This window comes from Dermochelys coriacea, chromosome 2, assembly GCF_009764565.3.
Source record: "Dermochelys coriacea isolate rDerCor1 chromosome 2, rDerCor1.pri.v4, whole genome shotgun sequence".
Lineage (NCBI taxonomy): Eukaryota > Metazoa > Chordata > Testudines > Dermochelyidae > Dermochelys > Dermochelys coriacea.
In genome coordinates, this window is record NC_050069.1 from 16,703,203 (window position 1) to 16,729,126 (window position 25,924).

At 41.6% G+C, this 25,924-nt stretch overlaps 2 protein-coding genes across 2 annotated transcripts in view; one reads left to right on the forward strand and one right to left on the reverse strand.

Annotated features, from left to right (window-relative positions):
• On the forward strand, positions 1-24,614 carry SLA (Src like adaptor). Its single transcript, XM_038391415.2, has 8 exons — positions 1-248; positions 5,527-5,620; positions 11,976-12,075; positions 14,277-14,363; positions 15,690-15,793; positions 17,553-17,684; positions 20,852-20,984; positions 22,230-24,614. The coding sequence occupies exons 2-8, from the start codon at positions 5,542-5,544 to the stop codon at positions 22,447-22,449; spliced, it is 855 nt and encodes a 284-aa protein (XP_038247343.1). The 5' UTR covers positions 1-248; positions 5,527-5,541; the 3' UTR covers positions 22,450-24,614.
• TG (thyroglobulin) overlaps positions 1-25,924 on the reverse strand; it is a 207,176-nt gene that overhangs the window by 56,610 nt on the left and 124,642 nt on the right. The window lies entirely within an intron of this gene.

Below are 25,924 nucleotides of genomic sequence, written 5' to 3' on the forward strand. Positions count from 1 at the left end.
ACCTTGAATAGCAACAGGAACCACATCTGTTGCAAACACTTCATGCCTTCCTTATTTCTCTCAGAGGAAGTATGTGGCCTGTTTGGCCAGTGCCGTTCTACATGATAGGGTGAAGTTCACAACACTCATTTGGCTGGCTGCTTCTCGACCTGATCAGCTAGATACTGCAGGCAACATGAAAACTCCATCATGCTTGCTCCTTTCGTGAAACATTCTGCAAAACGGAATACCATGCTCAGCATTTAAAGGTAATCATTGCTCTGATGCTTTCAGGATAGCATTCTCTGCATACTGGGCCAAACCTTCCAGTCCTTATTCAAGCTAAAGCAAGTTTTGTCCCAGTAACTAGTGCAAGATTTGGACTTTAAATATAAAAAGCCATCAAAGAGAGAGATGCAAAGGGTCCATTAGATCCTCTAGTCCCTCTCCTTGCTGGTGTTTGTAAACATGAAATGAGCGTAAATTATATATTTCTACTAAAAATCTTAAAATAAAATGAGAGGCAGACAGATGACCAATGGTGAAGCAAACGTTTGCACGCGATAACCTATGAGAAACATCACAGATAGAACAGCAGGTTCATTTTTTAAACTCAAATTGTCAGGGATTCACAAATGAGATTTCTCTGTGTTTTGCATGGTACTTGGATTTCACCACTTGTGCAAACTAGTAAAATGTGTTGTTTCAAATGTATATGTTATGGAATAATGACTGTGCTGAATAAAAGTGACACACTCCCCTATGTTTCCCAAAGATGTGTGGGATTTAGCCATACACTTCCCATGATTAATTCTTTGCAGATGCAGGGGTTTAATAAGCAGTTAATGGAGAAAAAACACCCAGCATATTATAAATGATGAACCATGGAATTCCTCGTTTGAAATGTGCTAGTTTGTAAGCAACTTCCTTGGAGAACTGGGATTAGTCATGTTCTTGCTTTGGGCAATATCTCTTGGGAGTTCTGAATATAGCTTTGAAAAATCTCTGGGAAAAAGCAGACTACTTGCAGATATGCAACACTAATTGAAGTACCCCAACATGACATTGTCTTAAAAATAGATATTGTGTGTGAAAAAAAACTGATGGTACATATATTTTGAGCCAAATTTAGATCCATTTCTGCAGGTGCAAATATTTGGTACAAAACTGTGCTCACAATTATTTGGGCCCACAATTTAGGTTGCTAAGTCCCAAGTCCTTCAATGAGCTCGATATGACCCCTGTGCCTGTACGGCGCCCTGTTGAAGTCAAAGGTGCTCTGTTTGGCACCATTTGGAGAGCTAACTGCAGGATCGGGGTCATAGGCCTTTAAATACCTGAGCTGTGGGTGAAATCAAGAAGCAAAATGCCAAAGCAACCTGAATTGTGCTTTCAGAAAATTGTGGCCACAATTATTTGCAGATGTAAGGAAGGCTATGGAGTTGGGACTGAAAATGCAGCTCTTATGGTGAAATTCAAACTTTCGTTAGAGCCTGAGTAATTGGTCTCTGTGTGGGGAAAGCCACTCCTAGACCTGCAGACAGACTAAGTGGCGTCAGTGCAGCACCTCAATGGCTACCATGCCTATGGGTTGAAATAAGCTTAATACAAGAGTTTGAACATGTTATGAACAGGACTATCTGACAGGGTTGCCTACAATAGCAGGGGGCTGAACTTGATGACCCAGGAGATCCTCCCAGTCCTGTTCCTAAATAGCAGCTCCAGCAACTCCACTTCTCTATGCAGGATATTGGCCCATTAGAGCCATGTAAGCATAGCTTCTATAATCACGCCTTACCCTACATCCAGTAGGCCTCTCTGCGCCATAGAAACATATGAGATGGGCATAGAAACCTGCCAACATAGCACATAGGGGATGGAACCCTATGTGTTTGCTCTGCCCATGTACCAAGCTTACACAGGGTTTAAATGGTACATAATGCCTGGAGTAGACTCTCCACTCTCGGGTGAATTTCAGCTAAACAATTACAGTTTCATAGGCATTTAGTTAGATGACAGAGAATCTGCTCATCCATAAGGCCACAATATATGCTGCTATGCAATTTTCTGCCTGTCGTCTAGTGGTGTATGTTATATGTAAAATTCAGGAAAAATAGCTTAGCTTATTATATCTTGATGCAGCGCACTGTTTGTAAATATATACTATTTATCTGCACTGAAGAACCATGTGTGCCACCCTTTATTTAGACTAGTGGTTCCCAGACTTGTTCTGCTGCTTGTGCCGGGAAAGCCCCTGGCGGGCCGGGCCGGTTTGTTTACCTGCCGTGTCTGCAGGTTCGGCCGATCGTGGCTCCCAGTGGCTGCGGTTCGCCGTTCCAGGCCAATGGGAGCTGCTGGAAGCGGTGGCCAGTACATCCCTCGGCCCGCGCCACTTCCAGCAGCTCCCATTGGCCTGGAGCAGCGAACTGCGGCCACTGGGAGCCACAATCGGCCGAACCTGCAGACACGGCAGGTAAACAAACTGGCCCGGCCTGCCAGGGGCTTTCTCTGCACAAGCGGCAGAACAAGTTTGGGAACCACTGATTTAGATGAATGAAATACTACCCACGGCTGCTACCCATATACTCTGGACTCCCTTGAACTTACTTAAAAATACAATTTAGGAGCTGCGGTACAATCCAGGAGCAATTTGAAAACACAAACACGTCCCCCCTGAACAGCTCCCTTCCCATTTTCAAATGTCTAGGAGGAAAGAGGAGCTTTGGAACATGCCCTAAAGTGCACAAAACGTGCCGTTACTCTGGATAAGTGCATAACGGCAAACTATATTTTCTGCCAAATGAACTGAAGTCCAAGGGCTGCTCTTTGCACTTTGGATAAGTGAATTGTGGTAAAGTCACAACTTTTCACTCACTGCCCAAATTATTTATTTATTTTAAACAACTGTCATTAGTGGCAGTGAAATTTAACATGGAAAATGTCACTGAGATATATTGTAAAAACTAGCTCTGGTGATATAAAAATCCTAGCTCTAATTGCATGAATGCACAAAACTTTACGTTCAGAACTTTTTAGTTTTCTAAACGCCAGGTTTTGCCAACTTTAGCCTCACTGAGCAGTTACCTCTGGTGAGTAGTCCCACTGATCTCAGAAGGGGCTACTTGTGGAATAATGTGACAACTGGGACAAATGGAAAGCACTACGTTAAGGGAGGGATAATCAATTGCACAAATACAAAATGGGAAATGACTGCCTAGGAAGAAGTACTGCACAAAAGGATCTGGAGGTTATAGTGGATGACAAACTAAATGAGAGTCAACAATGTAATACTGATGCAAAAAAAGCGAACATCATTCTGGACTGTATTAGCCAGACTTTTGTAAGCAAGACATGAGAAGTAATTCTTTCATTCTACTCAGCACTGATAAGGCCTCAACTGAGCATCACACATCTCAGGAAAAATGGGGACAAATTGGAGAGAGTCCAGAGGAGAGCAATAAAAATGATTATAGGTCTAGAAAACATGACCGATAAGAAAAAAGATTGAGAAAATTGGGTTTGTTTAGTCTGGAGAAGAGAAGACCGAGAGAGGATATGATAAGTCTTCAAATATGTAACAGGTTGTTATAAAACAGAGGTTGATAAATTGTTCTCCTTACCCACTGAGTACAGGACATGAACTAATGGGCTTAAAGTAAGTAAGGGAGTGGGTGGGTGAGATTCTGTGGCCTGCGTTGTGCAGGAGGTCAGACTAGATGATCAGAATGGTCCCTTCTGACCTTAGTATCTATGAATCTAGGTTAGACATTAGGAAAAAAATTATGACTGTAAGGGTAGTTAAGCCCTGGTAGTTAATTATCTAGGGAGGCTGTGAAATCTCCATCTTTGGAGGTTTTTAAGAACAGGTTAGATAAACCCCTGTCAGGAATGGTCTACAGAGTACTTAGTCTTGCCTCAGTGCAGGGGACTGGACTAGAGGACCTAGCAATGTCCCTTCCAGTCCTACATTTCTGAGATTCTAAGAAGGATGTAGAATCTGGCCATATGTTCTTGGTTTCAGGCAACTGTATGTTCTGCTAACGTGCACATTACATTCAAGAGGTATATTCATCACTATGCACAAAAGTCTTACATACAGCTCAAGTGAACAGTTTTCATTTCCAACATTTGTAAACCTGAACATTCAAGAACACTCTGCATATCTTAATGTGGGGTTTAAGCAACATAACTCCCACTGAAGTGAATGAGAGTCATGAGACTAAAAAGTTTCATATATTTAAAGATTTAGGGTAAAATTTTCATTAGGGTCTAAGTGATTTAGGAGTAAAACTTGCCGGGAATTTTTTGACATCTTTTTTGTTGGAAAATCCTGATGTGTCAAAATTGAAACTTTTAGTGGAAACATATCAATTTCAATGAAACTTTCACTGAGAAGGACTCTCAGGAGCAGGATGGAATTTCTGGTCAAAATCTGAGAGAGAGAATGGAATTTCTGGTCAAAATGAGAGATTATCTAAATCTAGCCGATTATGAGTATGGACAGCAGACTGTGGCCCCAAGATTTAAGGTGTCTTTGAAATACCTAATGTAGATAAGATAGATGAAATCAGCTTTTTCTGCACAGTTCACAGACTGTTTGGTAAATACAGTAGGCACTGTGCTATAGGATTTTGTTAGGGCCAATGCTGTCGGTTTCTCAGACTAACAGCTGGAAAGAGATAAAAATCATCTGACTTTAGGTAATGGTGTCAGGACATTTTGTTTTGTTCCTATTTTAAACAAGGCATTACTTATCTATTCTGACTGTGAAACTAGGCTGTAACATAAGCCAACGTCTGACTAATGGTGGTTCTATTCTATTCAGTTCTAGATAAGTTCTTATACCAGGTCACAAAGGAACTTTCTAGATAGGGTTTAGAAGGAACTTTTTCTACAGACAAGTTCCATAACTGCCCACTGCAGTGTTTCATGCAACTTCCTCTTAAGCATTTTGTACTGACAAGACAAGATACTGGACTAGATGGACCCTGGTTTCATCCAGTTTGGCAATTCCTATGTTACTATGGGACCTTTCAGAATCAGAAAATTTTTGAGCCATTTTTTTTTTTAATTTCTTTGAGCACCTACAGCAAGACCAGAATTGCATCAAAAGAAAACTGCAAAACAATTCTGCCTATACTTGGCAATGAAACATCAAAGCCGGCTTTGACAACAGATACGTCAATCTAATCAATTGCTTCATCACTTCAGAACTCCAAATGTTGAGAAGTATATACAAATAGAAAATACACGAGTATATATTCACCGTTTTGCTCTGACTTCCTATTATGCTAAGGTAGTGGTAATGGAAACTTTTGCTTTGTACAGTACTTCTTAGCAACTTCCCTAGTTGTGGTTTTCTGCTATTCCCCTGATAAAAGCACCGAAGTGGTGAGAGTTTAGCAAATAGATACTCAAATGCATGTAAAACATCAGCTTTCAAAAGTCAACTATATAAAAACCTGAGAGTCTGAAATTGGGTCATTTTTATGCATTGGCACAGTGGGTGCTATCCTGAGTCCACTTTTTATGTCTCCTTTGTTTTAGTTCTGAAGTGCATTGATGAAAATAAAGAGAGCAATGGGAAATACTATGAAAACAACAAGAGCCTCGGCAGAAATAAACGTGCCACCCCAAACTGGTAAGCACTTTTTAATTTCTTTGAGAAAAAAAGTTACTGGAAGCCCAGGGTACATTCATATATGCATTTTTATTCACTGGTCTGACAAATGAAAAAGTATGCTTGAGTGTGCTATGCAAGACCGGAAGTGTACAGTATAAGGTGTTTACTTTTAGGTGAGTTAGAACTCATTCTCTAGGTGTCATTTTTTTAAAAATTGTTTTTTTAAAAACAATTGCCCTTTAGTAGCATTCTTTGTGATGAGCTTCCCACAATTCAGGAGGCCCGGATCTTCTCCATAAACAAGACATTGCACATTTCGGGTGCTTCCTGTGCATGTTTTATAAAACCTATTCCCACATTTAGCTTTGCTCAGGTTTTGTTGGTTTTAATCCCAATCTGGGAATCCTAATAATAATTTTGCACTCTCACTGATCATTTCAAACGTTTGCACCAAAATTAATATGCAGTCAACTTTCCATGCTGCTAAAAGTTATATGAAGCAATGACACATTTCAAGGATGGCAGCTACCAAAGGGGTTGGGGTGGGGGCTAGGTTGTCAATTGGCCCTATGTAGACCCACAGGGAAAAAAAAATGTATAAGGCCTTCCACTATGCAGCCTGGATTGTGAGTCCGGGTGGGAGGGGGAAGATACTCGTGGCATTGCTACTCCCCACCGCAAGCAAGTAGGTGGGGAATGGGCAGAGCTCACATGCCACAATGTGCCGGCCAGCTGGTACAAGGGGGAAGTAAGCTAGTCTTAGAGAGGGATGTAGAAAATTATGCCCCCTCAGGTGCAAAAAGAGAGTAGGGGAAATAAATATGACTCTGAGTTATACTCCTTTCCCAGGGCTTCTCCAAGGATGGCCCAACTATGTGCCAGTTCTTCCTCAGGGCAAAGGATCAATCTGGCCAAGAGGGTCAGAAGCTCCAGCACTATTTTTAGCATGAGCCAAGAACCAGCACGTCTAAAGTATCGACGTTTTGGGAGCTGAGCAGCTCGGGGATTGGTAATGGCATAAGGAGGAAGGTCCCCAGTTCAAATCCAGTTTAGACTGATACTTACTGAAAGTTGTTACTGTCAGATGGCTGGGTTCGTGGTCTGTGTGAAATGAGGTGACAGTCCCAGTCCCAGTCCAGTTCTTTGCAGAGGTGTCCAACTTCCATTCAATGCCCTTGTTGGTCTTCCCAACAGAAAGCAAGAACTGAATGGCCTTGAAAAATGACCTATTCTTTCTCTCATAATCACGGCCCTTTCAGGCTGGCATTGGGGAACACTGAATGGGTAGGGCAGTGAAGTTTGCATTGTTACTGATCATGCTGTACTTGTTCTGTGGATACATCCAGGATTTTAGGGCTTGATCCTATGCCCATGGAAGTCAACAGCAATCTTTCCATTGACTGAAACAGGCATTGGACCAGGCCCTTAGTTTCTATGGCTGGCAATCCAGCATCTTTCAGACAATAAATTCACATTGCCAAAAACTGAATTTCTCCCTCAGTCGGTGTTTTAATGTAGTAAAGGGTTTCAGGATTCGGTCCACAATTTTATAACATTTTAAATAATTTGGAAAAAATGTTTCATCCTGGCTCTTTTCAACAAGACACCAGTGATGCTGAAACTGAAGGAATGAAACAGAAGGGTAAAGGAAAGAACACAGAAGAGAAAGGAAAGGCAAAGTGGACCGTTACTTTGAGTCTGACTAGCTGTTCTGAGGTGATAACCTTTGTCTTCTGATCATCAGTTTTCCCTCCCATTCAGACCTGCACTCAGGTCATACCCCTACATTTCCCCTCCACCCCCAGTTTTAGTGCTGCTCAAATGCACAAACAACAGAGGATCTTGTATTTTAAGCACAGCACTAAGCTAGGGGTATTGCGTAAGTGGCACTACTCTAGCAGGCACCTCTGAGTTACAATTCTTCCCCTGCTTCCTCCAGCCTATGCCAGCAGGATGTTGCCAATTGAGCTGTGCCAGCCAGAAAGCAAGGGTGTGGGTGTGCCAAACCTGTGAAAAAATGCAGAAATTGGGCTTGTTTTTGGCTTAATTGGCTTGTGAATTGCTTGTTGACTAGTTTTTGGCTTGTTGCTTCTTTTTGTTGATCGGCTTCTGGCAAGCAGGGGCGGGGGAGAGGAGAGAATCAGGGTGCACAGCAGGCCCACCACAGTCCCAGACTGCACACCAGGGAGATCTAGACACAGAGTGTTGGGGTTCTTAGGGACTGGTTTGTTTTGGCCTTGTTTTGAAATGGGATTAGCTTGATTTTTGGCTTATTGTGAAAGTCGGGGTGCTTATTTACTGTGTGAAAGTTGGCAACTGTGTGTGGGACCCAGGCTTTGCCCATTCTTTGCCCTTTTCTGCCCATTTACTTCAGAGAGGGAATCTGCTGGTGTGTAGGTAGGCCCAGTGTCTAGGTAGCCAATGCATGGGTGTTACAGGTATTATGTCCCCTTACTTCCATATATGGGTGCACAGTGGAAGTCACAAGCTAGTCCTTATTGAGCAGGGTAAGGATATGACTATGCTACGTCTGGAAATAAGTCTCCCAGTGTGGGACCACATACTTGTGCTAGTGGGACTTGGGCTAGCCGGCTAAATATAGCGGTGTGGCCATTGCAGAATTGGCGAAGCCTTGGGCTAGCCATCCAAGCTAGGAGCCAGGGGGTCAGGTTTTGACTTGCGTGACTAACCAAAGCTGGTGCCACAACATCCGCACAACTATTTCTAGTGCGCTACTTGGAGCCCCGATAGCATGAATCCATTTACCCGGCCGGGGAGGCCGACTTCCAGCTACAGTATAGACGTAACCTAAAATATTTCATCTTTAACTTCATGCCTCACAAGACATCTAGGGGATATAGGCACTGTTCCCTCTAAGCTGTGCGCGCATGTGCACACAGATCCTAAACCCTGTGCACACAGTGAAACACTGCACGCACAAAAATTTACACAGAAGAAATTTTTTGCGCACATCGTCTGTCAAAAATTAGAGGGAACATTGGATATAGGTATCTAAAACAACCATGCACCATGTATTTGGGCATAAATATTGTAGAGAGAGCACCCGATTCAGTGGAAATAACTGTTCTTAGATTTTTCCTTTGTAACTGTTGGACTGTTCCATTTTAGAGACTTCTTATATAACTAACAAACTGCTAAGGAAAGGATGGATTTCAAAAACCTCGCTCAGGTTTTAGTATGACATAACCAAAAGCTTTTTGGGTGGGGCTGGGCCAAATGTATCAGATCCCTTCAGAGTTTGGATTAGGGGCAGAAGCATGGGTTGTATGGTCCCTGCATGGAAGTACCAGTGTTTGAATTAGCCACTGGCAAACCCGAGAGTGATTTTGGTTTTGCAAAACCAAAAGCCAGGAAGATTTGGATCCAGATTTCATTTTAAATGGAACCCCAATGTTTGTGAAATGGGGGGGGGCAGCCGGGAGGGTTCAGATAAATTGGGTTATTTTGTACAATCTCTAGTGTAAACACAGGCACTTTAAAAGAATGTAGCTGGTGCCATGATCACACCTCCCAGTTCAGAACTAGCAAATTAATGTGCAAAATTGAAACAAAAACAGAAGACAAAAGTGTATGTCAAATAAATACAGATCCTGCAGCCTAGAGACAAAGTAACACTTCCACTGGTGCATAGCAGAATGCAAGCCACCATGTAAGCAAACAAGAAGGGCTGATAGGAACAGTTAGTTTTCCACTACATATCTCAGTATGGAAACTAAACCTTGCATAAATAGCTTCATGATTTTAAATTGTGATACTAAGATACTTTCATAAAATGCAACCAGTTTAAGCAAATGCCATTTAATTTTGAACTGTCACTTGTCACTTTGCTTTGGTAGTTCAGGGCAGCAGCATGCATTTTTCAGTGTATCAGTGTATTCTTCCCTATAATTTATCTCCTTGCATCTATTTAGTTGTGGATTGGTCCTGCTTTGAGCAGGTGGTTGGACTAGATTACCTCCTGAGGTCCCTTCCAACCCTGCTAGTCTACGATTCCTCTGCCATTCCTGAAGAGGATTCTACATTATGCACTATGTACACTAAGTCAGGTCTTGTAAGACTAATGTACAAGGCAGCCTTCTCGTGCCAGCCCACTTAACTCATTGGCACTGGCACGAGAAGCTTCTGACACCATTTACGCACATGCAACATGTTGATCAATTCATTCCTCCTTTAGAGCTTGACTCTGCAAGTCCCTATGCAGAAGAATCCTTGTGCAGAACCTAAGGTTATCCTTAAGAAACTTTACTGCTCCTAACCGCCAAACAGGGCTACTTCCAAACGTGAGGGTTTACAGGGCCAAACTCTTATAGAACAGCAATCTGTCCTTTGCTGAAGCACCCCCTAAATATATATCCACTAAACAGATCATCTCTCCCCTGGGCTCTGGTGTGAGAACAAGTATCCATCCAAAACTGATGTAGAAATTATTGGGGGTTTTTTCAATTATTTTCATTCCACCAAGGTACCCCACCCACCAGCCTCAGTAATACAAGAATAAGAATAACCTCTCTCAGCTCCTTCAAATCCCTCTTCCTCAAAGCCCACTACTTTTGGTTCACCTTCCATTAATATTATTAATTGTCATTATTACGAAGGATTATTTGTAGCGTGGTATTGTCTGTCCAACTCCCTCCTTGCCTTCGTTCATGATGCTAGCCCCAGATTTTAATACATTGTGTGGGTTTAAAATAATCTAAAGAGGAATTAGAAAGAAACAGACCTAGCAGGAAGTGTGTGTGTGCACGCAGGTGTGTGTGCGTGCGTGCAAGCGCACGCTCGTGATCTTCCTTTTCCACTCCCGTAATGCATTTTGTTTCTTGTAATCCCTTTCTGTGCAAAGATGAACTGAGACAGCAAGCGCGCCAGAGGCCAGGGAGCTGACTCTGTCGTTGTTAAATAAAGAATATTGTCGTATCACATTATTTGAAAATATGGTCAGTAGCTGTAATTTACACTGCGTTTGAGGCAATCCCCATTACAGCAAATGGGCACAAATTGTCCCTGCCAGTCCCAGCAGAGGCTGCTAAGGCCCGGGTGTGGGGAGGGGAGCAGGTAGCATTTGCACCATTATCACCCTTGCCAGCTATTTTGCCAAAGAGCAATTTTAAACTACCACCAGGGCTCCAATGGAAGTCACAATGTACCATGCCGCTCTCCCCACACCTATTTAGTGCTTTTCTGGCTGGCTCCAGGCCCCTCAGTAGAGGGCACTGCAGTTGCCTTCCACTGCCACAATCTTTCTCCACGCAGAATTTCCACCACTCAGGAAACCTGCACTCTAGGGTATATTGGAAGAAGCCAGAGCATCAAGCCCCACATCTGCACTGCGTGCAGAAAGATCCCCACTAAGAGTTTGATCCTAGGAAGCCCTGAGCAGCCTCTCACGGGGAGCTGTAGAAGCTTGGTACATTTTGGGTTCAGTCCTATGAAGATGTGAACACTTGCAGAGCGTAACTCCAGTTGCTGCAGCTTCACTTGCAGTGCAATTCTAGACTGGTGCAGGACATTCCTCCCAAACTTCCTCCTTTTTGACTTCAGTTCTCAGACTACGTTTGTGCGTGAATGAGGAAACCACACTAATTTACTTTCCTTTTTTTTTTTTTTAAATGAAAAAGCCTCTCTCTTCCATCACCACGACAGCTGCAGTGTGGGGGTAGGAGCAGCATGCAGATCATTAGTTACTCAGTCTAGTAACAAACCATAAACGTAATAGGAAGGAGACACTGATTTTCTGGTTTCCTATTATTTTATGAAAAGTTCCCCATCTTACTACACTTAAGGAATCTATTTTTGTACCTTTGAAAATATTAGTAAAGATGTATATTGCAATGAAAGATGCCTTTATCTAATATAATACATCTGATCATCAGCATTACTCATATTGTAGTTTAAGTTTCAGAGTAGCAGCCGTGTTAGTCTGTATTCGCAAAAAAAAGGAGTACTTGTGGCACCTTAGAGACCAACAAATTTAGTTAACAAAAGCTCATGAAAGCTTATGCTCAAATAAATTTGTTAATCTCTAAGGTGCCACAAGTACTCCTTTTCTTATTTAAGCCATTCACACATGATGGTATTATTCAAAGGAGGCCATTTCCTAATACTATGCATATTTATTCATTTTGCTACTTTCAGACTGAGTCTCTTATTTGCATATGGTAATTATTAAACAAGGTCAATCTGCAGAAGCTTTTGGCTAACTAGAAGTAAATAAAGATCTACAAACTTACAGGTGCTCCTATTCACACTGGCGTAGAGTAGGTTTTGAGGGTAACTTTCTGAAGACATCCACCCTAGCTATAAATTTTATAGTCTTTTAAAAAAAAAAAAAAAGACATTTTCATCTTTTCCCTAGGTCAGGAGAGCGATATCCTTGCTGTCCTCTGTGATTATCCTTCCCCGGATATAAGCCAGCCAATATTTCACACAGGAGAGAAACTACGCGTGATATCAGAGTAAGCTGTTCCTTTTTAAATTAACCCCCGATACAGTTGATGTGAGATAGGGAACAGCTTCTGGTTTATGCATTTGATGCTAGATAAATGCTGTGGTTTTTGTTTCTATTGAACAGGAGAAGGTTCAAGCCTATTGTTGCTGGGAAAACTGCTTATAGCTCAATGTGCAGTTCCAGATGGAGCACCTTTCAGGGACTTACATAAGCACTCGCAGGATCAAGCCCTAACTCCCACTGGTAACTCAGGCCACCCAGCACCGCACAGGATTGAGCGATAGGAAATTCCAGGTGCCGAGTCAATGTACAGGGCCCAGTTCTAAAATATGGGCTCATGCTGCAGGATATAAAATGGGATTACTTACATGAGACCGATTCAGCTTTGGATAGACATTTGAGTACTTAACCAAATTGAACCAATTTTAGAGTTGGGAAGGAAAAAACTCTTTATCCTTATCCAAACTTTCCCCATAGGCTGAAGGTCTTTGGACTTTAGACTCCTGTTTGGACCCTCAGATAGAGATTACTCTGAGCCATGAATTTCAGATGTGGATCCAGATCCTACTCATCACTTTCTCAGAGTTCCGAGGGATGCAGACTTGGAGGTCCCATTCCAACCCTTCCCTAATGTATTACAAACAGTTAGTCCCACACACAAAGACATATAGAGCCAGATCCTCAGCTGGAGTAAACTGAAGTCAATAGCCCTGATGATCCACTATACCCATATTTCAGAAGTAGTGGAGAGTGGCAGCCAGAGGAACTTGGCTGTGGCTCCTTGATCTTTGTCCACCCAGTCCAGACAAAAATTAGAGAAGTAACCAGTCTCTTCTAACTTTCATGAGTGGTACAAAGGACCTTACAACAGTGGAGGATCTGGGTCGTGGTGCTCTGTCAAGCATTCCCCACCTGGACCATGCCCTACCCTGGATGTCCCATAAGGGGAAGGAAACATCACTGTTGCTCACCCATGACAGTAACAAGTATGCCAAAAACTGGAACCTTTTGCTTATTCTCAGTGGGTTCTATTCACTCTCAGCCTACACTCGGGCTGGATCCTAGGCTGGTGTAAACTGGCACATCTCTGCTGATTTCAACAGAGTGATGCTGATTTACACAGCTGAGGATCTGGTCCACAATAAATGTGGTACCAGAAATCAAGGTAGAGCCCAACGCTGATTTTCACTCTAAGCACTGTGATGAACCTTCTAAAAGAACTTTCAATTTGCATGCAGTTCACAATTGCAATACAGGTACAAAAATTCAGAAAACAAATGGTTATCATTTCTGTAACCCTCTCCATTAATGACTTAAGCTTCACACCATCCCTGTGAGGAGTAATATTGCTATTGCCTTCTAACAGATGGGGAAACTGAAACACAGGTAAGTGAGGGCTTGTCTTCATGTACAGCACTACAGCAGTGCAGCTGTGCTGCCGTAGCACTTTAGTGAACATGCTGTATGTCGATGGGAGAGCTTCTCCTGTCGTCGTGGTTAATCCACCTCCCTGAAAGGCGGTAGCTATGTCAACGGGAGACACTCCCATTGACATAGCACTGTCTACGTGGCAGGATAGGTTGGTATAACTACTTCACTCAGGGGTGTGGATTTTTCAGTAGTTACACTGATATAGGTTGGTAGTGTGGACCTGACCTAAGTGATTTGCCCAAGATCACAAAAAAGTTTGATGAAAAGCCAGACACCCAGGTGTCTCGACTCCCAGTTCTATTGCTTCAGCCACCAGGCTGTCCTATTCATTAGTGCCTGATCTGCAGTTCATTGAAGTAAATGAAAAGATTCCCATTGACAACAATGGGCTGTAAATCTGTCCTATTAGACTGTAAATCTAATTTCCAATTAGACTATACTAATGCTCTGTTTCTAGCTGTACTAAAGATGTTCAATATGGGAAACTTATTTTTGACTACAGGAATAGGCTTCACTACTTAAGCAGCAAATGGAACAAATTTATTGTTTAATATTTAGCTTATTTCTGTGACCAATTTAAATAATAATGCAGCAAACAGTGAGATTTAGAAGATGAAATAATGTGAACAAAAGAAACAGATCTATGCATGTGTTTCTGAATACTCAGATTAGTTAACAAATATTGCATGTTAGCCCATTTTCTGCCTTAGCACGTTTCTAAAATGAAGGAAGGCTCCCCAAACACTTTTGACCATACCCATCTTCTTGCTTTGACAGTGAAGGAGGTTGGTGGAGAGTCCATTCCCTTACTACAGGTCGAGAAAACTATATTCCAGGAAAATGCGTAGCAAAAGTTTACCATGGGTGAGTACATGTTTTCTCCACAGCATTCCAAAACTACAGGTGCTGTTATTTCACACATACAATAGTTTATCCTTAATTAGGGGCCCTACGTACTATCATAATCCAAATAATATAACCGCCACTAACACCACCAGCAGCAGCAGCCACCGCCGCCTGCTAGAAAAATCTATGTCAAGCAGAGATGACCTGAATTAAATATCTACATCTGAATCTCTTTTCACTTTGGGGATATTTCAATCCAGATCTAAATTTAGCAGCTGTTTTTACCAAAGCAAAACTCCAGTTCCAAATACCCAGAAAAACTTCTGATCCACTTCTGGATCCAAGCTGTGAGCTTTGGGCCCATCTCTAATTTTAAGATACTGATAAAAAGATCCAACTTATAAGAATTCGGGTGAAATTTACTGCTATGCAAAAGGCCTATGCACTATTTAAGTCTCAATTAAGACAATGTGGTGGCTTGAGTGGGTGCCTGGGCTGGTCTTCTGCACAGGGGTGAATTCCCCCCAGTGAAGGAAAACTCAGTCCGAGACAAAACTGGAGTTCGTATGAAAAATAGACCAACTAGAATAAAAGGGGAACTTCAAAAGGTTAATGAGAATTCAAGAAGTGAATCCCTGCACATTAGTATAGATACTGAAGGTTCAGAGGTTGGTTATTATCCTCAGCCCCAACTGTGGAAATCCATTAAAGCATCTGCCTAAGTCTGTCACTATTCAGCAAAGCATTTTACCTGCTTAACTTTAGGCATGTCCTTAAATTCTATTGACTTCAATGGGAATTAACCCATGCTTATAGCTAAGCATGTGTTTAAGCCTCCTACTGAAGGTATCAGATACCTAACAGTAGGTGAGAGAAAATCAGCATTCCTGATTCTACTCTCCCTTCGGTAAAGCCCATTGGATTAGACTGGTGTAAAACCAGAGTAAAGTGAAATCAGAATCTAGCCTAGCATATGCAGAATAATTACACCTTTGTCCATGGATTAATAAATGTGGGTAATGATTCATAACAATAAGAGGTTTAGTTATTTAAACTCAGTGACTTTGTTTAACACTAGTAAATGTTAGTGTTTCAAATTAAATCGAGCTTGAAGGGTTTTTCCCTTTCTTATAGGGCGTTCTTAATGAAAGTACTGGCATGAGTGAGAAGAGCAAGATTTACCCCATAAACTGAGAAATAATCTTGGGAATAGTTAAGAAAGTAACTGCAGAATGTTAGTGTCATTTTTGCAGTCACTTTTCTAGCTAGTCCTGCACTTTAAGGGCCACAGGCTGCTCTCTTTCTCATCCATGTCATTTTAGAACTTCTTTTCCTGTTTCACAGTTGGTTATTTGAAGGGCTGGGAAGAGAAAAAGCAGAGGAACTTCTTCAGCTTCCTGACACCAAGGTTGGCTCCTTCATGATTAGAGAGAGCGAAACTAGGAAAGGTGAGAAAACATAACATTCCCCCCTACCCATCTTAGACTGTGGCATCTCCTTTCAACTGGGCTTTCCATAGCTCTTAATTCTCTGCCTTTTTCACTTCACACACATCAGTCCAGAATTCTAAACCTTATGTAATAAAAAACCCAACATATTGCACAGTGCAACATCTTCAGCAATCACCTACATAACAAGCAGTGCTGGAAACATGGAAAACTACATCTTTGGAGAGTTCCCTAATCACTGGTGCATACAAAACATTATTTAAACGTTGTTTATTTGGGTTGTAGCACCCAAAATGCCTCAAGGTCGCAAGGCATTTCAAACAGAAAGGAAAACCCAAAGGATGGGCAAAAGGGTCCCACCCTTTGCCTCAGTCCACAAAGATGCACAAAGGTGGGGGTGGGAGTGGAAAGGAATGCAAAAATACATAAAAAGTAACTAAACACATTTCTTAGTTAGTTGTGTGGTTGTTTGTTTTAAACTAAACGCTTGACATTTTCTTCTGACCATCCTTCCACCACCAGATTGGTTGGTCAGAAAATGGGCTCATCCCCTAAGGAAAATTTAAACTTTTTGTCAAAAAATTAAAACCTAAAACATTTCAGCCAAAACCCAAAAAACATTGATTTGGGTGGTGCCTCAGGGGAGTTATGTGGGTATCTCTCACCTTCATTCTCCTCTGTAGGCTCGGCTCCCTGGCTGAACTACATCTCCCATGATGCACAATGGTCTCCTCTCTTGCTGAGCAATACATCATGGTGTCCCTGACCATAGTATTTCATGGGAGATGTAGTCTGGCTGGGGAGCACAATTTCAGTTTTTATGGGTGTGTTTGACAAATCATCAGAGTTTTCCTCAGAAACCAGACTCTTCGTGAAAAATTTTGACAATAAATTAGGTTTTAGAACAAAACAAACTTTGGAAATTTTTCATCCAGCCTGAATTTAAAGCCCCTCACAGCAATTCCCAGCTTCAGTTCTAATAAGCGTACTCTTCCTTCCTAACATTCAGTCCCTTTCCTCCTCACATATGAGTAGCTCATTTATAAGTTGGATAGCAACACGAAGTGTTTTCATTTTACAAACACACAGAAGTTTCACGCCCAGAGGGAAGGACAGTGAACAAACTTTACTGAGTCACCTTGCCTATTTTTAAACTTTGCAAGGTGCAGGGTGATGGGCACAGTATAAGAACATGAATAGAATAGGGCCCCCTCTGGCCTGTTAAGGAATGGTATTAATGGGTTTCAAAGGGAGTGTCCATAGTAGTTGTCCTACTCACATGGCTCCGATATAGAGTTTCCAAAAAGTGCAGGGGAAGAATTAAATGGGAAAAAATCCTCAGAGCTCCATGGAAAGACAGCAAGGGGAAGAAATTAAAAACAAACAAAAAAAAACAAACAAACAAACAGGTGGGGATTTTCAAAAATTCCTAAGGACTCTAATTCCCATCTAACTCTTTCGGGCCCTTTTGAAAATCCTGCCAACAAGCATAAAGGAAAAATTGTTGGAGCTTTAGAATGACTCACCTTCAGGGATTTAAGGCTATAACGCCGACCCTTTGCTCCGTCTATATTTGAGATCTATAAATCAGAAAGGTCATTTAGCTTTTTCAGATTCTTCAAGGGCACACCCGTTACTGTGGCACCACATTTTAGAGCTGGTCTGGCTTTAGTCAGCAGCCACAGAGGTCTGTGAAATGCGCCTTTGTTTTCCTAGGATTGTGACTACTTGATGTCATTTGGTTCTCCTGTTTCTGCAGGATTATATTCATTGTCAGTCCGGCACAGGCAAGTGAAACATTACAGGATCTTCCGCTTGCCGAATAACTGGTATTACATATCTCCACGGCAAACATTTCAGTGCCTTGAGGACCTTGTGAATCACTATTCAGGTAAGTCCCTTGAGACTTGTAATTGCAGGAACACAATATGTTTCACCAACAACTGTAAGGTATCATGCAGTGCATGACTCAGGTGGGTCCTGAGACACAACTCAGGATCTTAGGTGTTACTGTAGTACAAAAATAAATAATAATCAATAAGAGAAATTTGGCTTCTGCCCACTGTATTTTTTTTTTTACTTCACTTCATACCTCAATTCATATCTCCCCCGTTCCTCCACTATTCATCCTGCAGAAAGACAGACTATCGCTCAGCAGAGTGCAGGCAGTACAGAGAGAAAGCCATGTTACATGAAACCAGACTGACAGGGTTACAGCTAACATTGTGCAATGAAGCTCCACAACAGCATTCCCCCTTCCCCCCGGAACCATGCGTCACCCTGTATTAGCTTGTTCACACCTACCATACTACACAACCTTGTTTGTATCAGTGCATGCCGGGAAAATTAGTCAGTTACTCTGTTACTGCCTTCGCTGCTTAGTTCTGGATTTATATTAGTGTAACTCAGAGCAAATATGGCCTAAGACCTCAACGTTTGTGTCATCATTATGGACTAAATTCTGATCTCAGTTATACTGGCATCAGTCCCGAGAAACTACACTGGTTTTAATGGAGTTGCACTGACATAAATCTGGAGTAACTCAGATCAGCAAGTAGTCTTATATCAAATACCACAATTAAGTAAGTGCTGCAATGACATCATATGAAAACCAGAAAAGTTTAAAATGAAAGAGGAAGGAGGACTGGAATAAACTAATCATACCATACTTGTGAAGAATAAATGGTTCTAGTCTTTCAATTAACAACAACAATGAAATAATTTAAAAGGTGTGAAGCCACAATATTTGCATAATGCTGGCCAAATTGAAATACTGTGTGTAGGCCCAAAAGCCTACTTTTAAGTAAGGAAGGAAAATGTTCTGTTTAATGACTTGTATGTTGATGTAGTAATATGATAAAAGGAATTTAGACCAGTTTGTGGAAGGAGGCAGTAATAAACTTGACAGGATACTAATCTCTTTTCTGAAGTGTTTTAGTTAGTTGATTTTTCCCTTTTTTTAAAAAAAAAAATGTATTTCTGTAAAGGAAGGACATGAGAATCTGGAACTTTATAATCCACAATGATAAACATTTTGTCTCTGAATGACTTTCCCCTCTCTGAGAATATACAAAATTGATAGTGAAATAAGTGTATGGAAACCCACCCCCAGAATTTACCAATTTACATAGTGCTATTCATTAGCACAGGTTAGAGCAGTCAAGGGGCAGCTCTACTTTGTACATTGTAATATTTTACAGTGTTCATAATGGTGAACATGTGTTGATGCTTTGGTTGGATAAATTACACACGATGGACCCGATTGTCTGCAGCTTTGTCTTTTGCATAGTCATGTACAGCAGTGCAGAGTGAGAGCAGAGTAGGTAGAAGTACTAACCAGTCAGAAATAGTAGCATTTTACACCCATGTTGTGCCCTAATGGTTAGTGCACTGCCCTAGGACCAGGAAGACCAACGTTCAAATCCCTGCTCTCCCACAATTTGTGTGTGAGACATTGGGGAAGTCAGTCTCTCTATGCCTCAGCTGCCCAACTATGAAAGGGGGATAATAGTCCTTCCCTCCCCACAAGGGTTTTGGGAGGCTATATGCATTAACGATGATGAGGTGTAAAGTAATGGATGCCATACAAATATCTCAGTTAGGTGTAAGTGACTATGCAAATGGCAAGGCAGTGCAAAATCCGGCTCTATTTCTCCAAATCAACACCCCTCTTTTGTCTGATATACCAAATCAGAGTCCACATTCTTCTACATAACCTCAACAAGCTATGTGATACAAGGTGCTTCTGAATACCAACACTTTAACAATATAACTAAATCAAAAGGCTCATACACATTTAAACGGTGCTAGAATCCTGTATGTGCTCTTCTCAAAACAGGAAGCTAATTAGGAATAGAACTAAGCTTCTCAAGAATACGGCATAGTTATCAACTTACCATGTGCATATTTCAATCCATTCTGCCCCCATGCACTTTACTGCACCAATATTCCCACTAATTTTTTACATCCATGTGCGGAATGAATTTTGGTATGTGCACCAGTATGAGGTGATGTGTGGTGGAGGTGGGCTGAGGAGTTCAGAGTGTGGGAGGGGGATCAGGGCTGGGGCAGAGGGTTGGGTGTGGGGGAAAGAGGGCTTTGACTAGGGGTACAGGCTCTGAGGTGGGGCTAGGGATGAGGGGATTGGGGTGTTGGAGGGGGCTCAGGGCTGGGGTAGAGGTGTGGGAGGGGGGTGCGAGCTCTGGGGTAGGGCCAAGGATGAGGCGTTTGGGGTGCAAGCTGCCCCAGGGCTGTGACGGGGAGAGAGGACTCCTGTCAACCCTCTCACCGCAGCAGCTCAGGGCTGGGTGAGAGGTACCTGTTTTGGGCTGCAGCAGCTCTGGAAGGCTTGGGCTGGCCTAGGGGAGGGGCTCTTCTCCCCGGCAGCTCCGGTGGATCTAGACCGGGCCAGGGGAGAGGCTGGGCCCAGCCAGAGGTGGGACTCCTCTCCCCAGAAGCTCCAGTGGGGCTGGGCTGGGCCGGGAGAGGGGCACCTCTCCCCAGGTGTGTGGCCCTTGATAGTCTGCTGCATGACCGTGCAGCTTACGAGGAACTTAGCTGCATACCATTGTTGCCACAAATAGATCTATTTTTTACTCACTATGGCTACTATTCACCCTGAGCCCAAAGCCAGCACAAGGTTCAACCACTCTCAAAATAGGGCTTAGGTGGGAGATAAGTGTGCATAGGCCTAGTATGGCCTTATGCTCAGGGGTGTTATCATTAACAGGAAGGGTGTGGTTAGCTCTAGAAAGTCTGATGCCCTCAGCAGTTACACTGGAGTTATAGCAATGTAAAAACTGTGGTAAGCAAGTAGGCCCAAATGTAAGAAGCAGCATGTTACAATAAAACAGCTAGTAACAAAGAACAAAACCACCTAACAGTATGCCATAATCCAATTCGACAATTGTATGCCACAGTGTCCAGCATCTAAATGACTACCCTACTTACCACACACTCATCTCCAAGAACGTTTAGTGGAGAAAACATTGGTGATGGTAAGTAAGACGCTATTGCGCTATATCGGATAACTCATCCTATATTGGTTTCTTCATTCAGAGGTACCTGACGGTCTGTGCTGTGCCCTTACAACACCCTGTCTTGCTCAGGGCACTAACAACAATGCAGCGAGGAACCAAGAACTGCCTGTCGTGATGAGGAACAAAAACTTCAACTGGAAAAACATTCACAGGTACCACATCTTCCATACAGCATCTGAGTCTACATGCTTATTTTCAACATGTTAAATATATACTTGCAATTACAGAAAAAAATAAAAACTATTCACTTCTGCTGATGTCAATAATAAGGCTTAAGGCTGAAATTTCCCAAGCCACTGGGGGCTTGTAACAGGGGAATTGGGCATCCAAATCTCTCAGTGACTGAACATTTCAGTCTAAGTGTTCACCGATGCAAATTTTGCTGCATTTAACTGCCTCCACAGGTTCGTCTTAGCAGCCCTATATCTGCCATGGGTAACGTGGTTGACAATGAAGTCTGCCAAGGATATTCCCCCAATAAAGACACATACAGTTTACACTGGCTGAGAATCTGGCCTACTATATCTCAGAATGAATCCACAATCTGAAAAAGCTTCAGCTTGCCCAAATTGCAGCAACACAGGCCACCATGAACACATTATCCCAGAGTTCAGCTCTCTGCACTAGCTCATTTAATACAGAGCCCAGTTGAACGTCTTTGTCATGATAGTCAAAGCCCTCCAGGGGATTTGTAGAACCATGAGTGGAACTGGAGAAAGAGGGTCAGGTTTCAGGAGGGAGAGTTTGGCATCACACCAGAGGCTCAGATAGGTACTATCAGACAAAAAGCAAGCCTTTCAGCATAGAAAACGTCTCTAGGCATGCTCAGTAGAGGATCTTTCCTACCAATCTAGCTGCCTGTAGCTAGATCTAGCCACCTGAGAGATCACCTCTCCCTCCCCAACTAGATCCTACCAAGACAGTTATTATCCACCTAACCTGTGACGCTGTCAACCAGTGTGAGAGGGGATCATGAAAGCATAGAGCTGGGCTTGGACAGAGGAAGCTACTCCCACAAGAAATAAGAATGACCATACAGAAATAATCAATTTCAGAAATACATACTCAACTCATTTCTTCAATTTAACTTTCTCTCAATAAGCTATGCAGCTCCCTCCTCTCCTCAAAGCCACCTCATTCACTTGCTCACACAGACAAAACCCACACTACTCAAGCTATTTCTCCTACAAGCTGGGAAGAAAGATTTTCATTCTTTTTTTTCTCCTGTATTTTATATACATCAAAGTTGCTCAGACATTACTGTGATGGGGGACATTTAAGGAAACAGATGAGACACAGAACTGATTACAATCAACTGTGAGCCAGGAGTTTTCTTTTATGCAACCATGTAGCACTAACAAACTAGTAAATCCAGTATATGTATTTTTTTTTTAAAGGCTGCAGATAAGTAACGAAGAACCAGAAAACACACTGGCCATGGATGATTCCTGTCTCAGCTATGGCCTCAGGGAAAGTATTGCCTCTTACATCTCTCTAGCAGGGGAGGATAACTCTTCTTTTCCGAGTATTAGAAAGAAAAAAACCCAGTCTCTCATATACACTGGAAGCAAACGCAAGAGTACCCTCCATTTACCAACTACATATTATGAAGAATGAACCTGAGACAGATGCAGTCCACAGAAAGAGAACTGAGATACAAGAGCAAACCATGATCAGGCAATCCTACCACAGCTGAAAAACACACACATACCAGCAGATGATCAAAGAGGAGATTGAAAGAAATGAAGCCAAAATTAATGCTGGTTTTGTCTTCGTATGTATTTTGAATGTTAACCAGATACTTAAAAAAAAATCAATCCATCTCAGTACTGTGTACATAAATAATAACACACTGCACCTTTAATTTGCTCATGCACAGATTATAATTTGAGAGAGGAATCTAACTAAAAAAATGATAAAGTGAAGCAAATGACTACTCAACAAAAAGGTGAAATCACTGCACCAAGGGCCAGAGCAAGGTTTGGGCACCACTTAAGACTCACTTGAGCCTTCATACTAGGCCTTATGTTGGCACCGTCCTCGAGAGAGGATATCACAGTGTTATTAGAAAAGGATGGGTTTGCTGTTCATCACCTTTTCTGCATCACTAGAAGACTCTCAGAAATAAAGCTGTTCTCTTCTGGATGCAAAGTTATTTCCATCTCTGCTGCAGAGAAATCAGGAGCTCCCTGGCTCCCGAAAGACAATTAAAACGCAGCTGGTATCTAGCTTCCAAGAACTGCTTTGACGACACTGAATCTAGACTGAATTTTGTCTTCTTGGGGGAAACAAAACAAACCAAACCTGCTCTTCGCAATGGTTTAATTCAGCTGCTGGCAATGCCAAGTGAAATCACAAGACAGAGCAATCTTGGAGTTGTTCTTCTCAGTGAGCTAAATGGCTTCAAAGTGGATACATGGTTGTAACAGAGTAGAATTCAGCTGCTCAGACCCAATCTAGTAATATACACCAGGAAGCAAAGGTTTTAAAGTGAAATTTAAAATATGTTCGGATTAGGTCCTACAGTCACAATGAGTTGCAGTATGTCTGAAATTTGTGTGAAAGTGCTCAGATTTCAAGTTAATTTTTTGAAAGCTGCATATATTTATGTACAATATTTATATTAAATGCTTTTTATTTTAAACTATAAAATAGTTTAGCAGCAACAGGTACAAGAGTTTTTTTTTCCTGAACATCTTCTGAAAAGATGCATGAAATAGCAATAAGAGAGGGGTTCCCAAACTTTTTAACTGCATAACCCCATTTTAATGAAGAATTTCCTGCCAGGACTCCAGACAGCATGGAGGATACCATTTTGAAGAGCAAAATGGCATCCTCCATACAGAGTGACCTCACACACACACACACACACACCCCATATGTGAAGTCACACCACAGAGAGGATACCATTTTGCTCTACAAAATTGCATCCTCCACACACTGTGACCTCATATATATGGTGCATGTGAAGTCACTCTGAGCACAATTGCATTCTCCATGCATTGTGACCTCACACACACTGTACATGTACAGTCATGCTGTGAGGATCAAAATGGAGTCCTCTGCATAGTGGGGATGGCCATGACCCCATCAGCTGATGGCATGACCCCATTTGGGGTTGCAACCCACAGTTTTGGAACAACTGCAATCAGATATTATCTAAAGCCATCTAGTGACCAATAGATTGAACCAACATAGACTAGAGTATCTTCTGATGCATTCGTGTCTTTTTTGTAGTCTGTAAATGAGATCACAATTTGGCCCTTTGAACCCTGATTCTCCAGCACCTTCAGCTTCCGATAGTCATTTACACCTGTAGGAATAAAACTGTACCATCCATGTACATGAACTGAGATTTTTTAAATTTAATACAGCCACTCTGCACCGGTCTAAATGACTATCCAAGGTAGGAAGCATTGGAGAATTGGGTCCTTTATGGATATTTTCTGTACTTGTCTTTTAGCACAATCTGTGTATGTCTGTATTTTTTAGATCCTATAACAGATCATCTACACTAGTGATGAAAATTCACAGTGATCTATGTAAACAGTCCATAGGCTGATTAAAAACATTTGGGAACGTTAAAATGTGAATGTAACTTACTTACAAATAGTGACCACCACAAAACAAAATGGACTCAGGAACTCTAGATGTTTGAACACTCTAATATATTGCTACTAAAGGGTCCGGCTCTTAACCAATGAAGCATATATGTGAAGCATTACCATTTTCTAAATCACGTCTTTGTATTTATTCCCCATTAAAATAAAATGTAATCGCTATTTAGCACTATGTTAAGTTTGTCGTCTATGGTAACCTGAGGGATCATTAGCATATAGGCATTACAACACATAGCTTACTAGCAAACGCCCCACTTTGTGTGTGAATATTTCAAGAAACTATTTTAATATTTACAGTACAGTAGTGAGCTGTCAAACTCATTCTAATGAAAGGGACAAGTTACATTTTAAATTACGGTTTGATGATTGATACTACAAAGTTAGGATCATATACCACCCTCCATCCACAACAGATCTCTGACTGATTAGTCAGTGTTATGCACAAAGACGGAGGAAAACTATATTTTTAGTTAGGCCTTGTGTACAACTTTCAAAAGCAGGTAAATTACTGTGGAGCATAAGTCCCAGTTCCAAAGTGACTTCAATGCACATGTCTCATCAAAAGTCCCTTGTCTCTATCAAAGTTCCACTAGTTTAACTAAAGGTGGATATTCACTGACTTAGTTATTGCATGCAGTGTAGTTGTAGCCATGTTGATCCCAGGATACTAGAGAGACAAGGTGGGTGAAGTAATATCTTTTACTGGACCAACTTCTATTGGTTAGAGAGACAAGATTGTCCAATAAAAGTTGGTCCAATAAAAAAAAGATAAAGATAAAAGGCTCCATCAAGACTCTTAATTTGATTTAAATCTTGGTCATACATTTCTTAACTCAATTCCTTACCTCATTAAGCTAAATGGATATTAGTCAGGTTTAAATAAATCAGAGTCCTCTCAGAGTTTTGCACTGGTTTAACTAAATCGGTTTTCAAATGAATTTGGTAAATCTGTTACAGAGCAGACACTCACATTTCCTGTGCTCTCTCGGGTGCAACTTTCAATATAGATAAGGCCTTGGTTATGTCATACCTCTCAACATGCCAAGATCAAAATGTGGGATTCAACATGTGAAGACCATAATGAGGGGGCAAAAATGATTCATTCAGGAAAGTTAAAATGTTTAAAGGGATTTATTCATTTCATTAAAGTAACTCTTGCTAGAAACTTAGTCTCATGGTTCCTTATTTCTGGCATAACGAATATTCACCCCTCCCCACCCCCAAAAAAGAGAGAGAACACAATATTGATGTTGAACTTTGGGATAAAAATAAGTAACTTTCCTCAAAATGAGGTAACTTGGAGTGGTACGACTCTAGTCATAGTTGAACTCACGAAGAAAAAAAATCAGTGCACTTTTAGGACCAGTGCTATTTCTGCCCTTTGTTCGCTCAGCCATTTGCAAATTCAATTATCCATTTAGTATGGAAATACTGCAGAAATTGTACATGCAAATCAACTGCACCTTTAAATC

What these genes read in the sequence shown, in the direction of transcription:
- SLA (XM_038391415.2), top strand. Translation starts at nt 5,542, where the DNA reads ATGAAAATAAAGAGAGCAATGGGAAATACTATGAAAACAACAAGAGCC. An exon ending in AAACTACGCGTGATATCAGA is followed by an intron (nt 12,076 to 14,276) that starts GTAAGCTGTTCC and finishes TTGCTTTGACAG; the next exon opens with TGAAGGAGGTTGGTGGAGAG. An exon ending in AACTGGAAAAACATTCACAG is followed by an intron (nt 20,985 to 22,229) that starts GTACCACATCTT and finishes TTTTTTTTAAAG; the next exon opens with GCTGCAGATAAGTAACGAAG.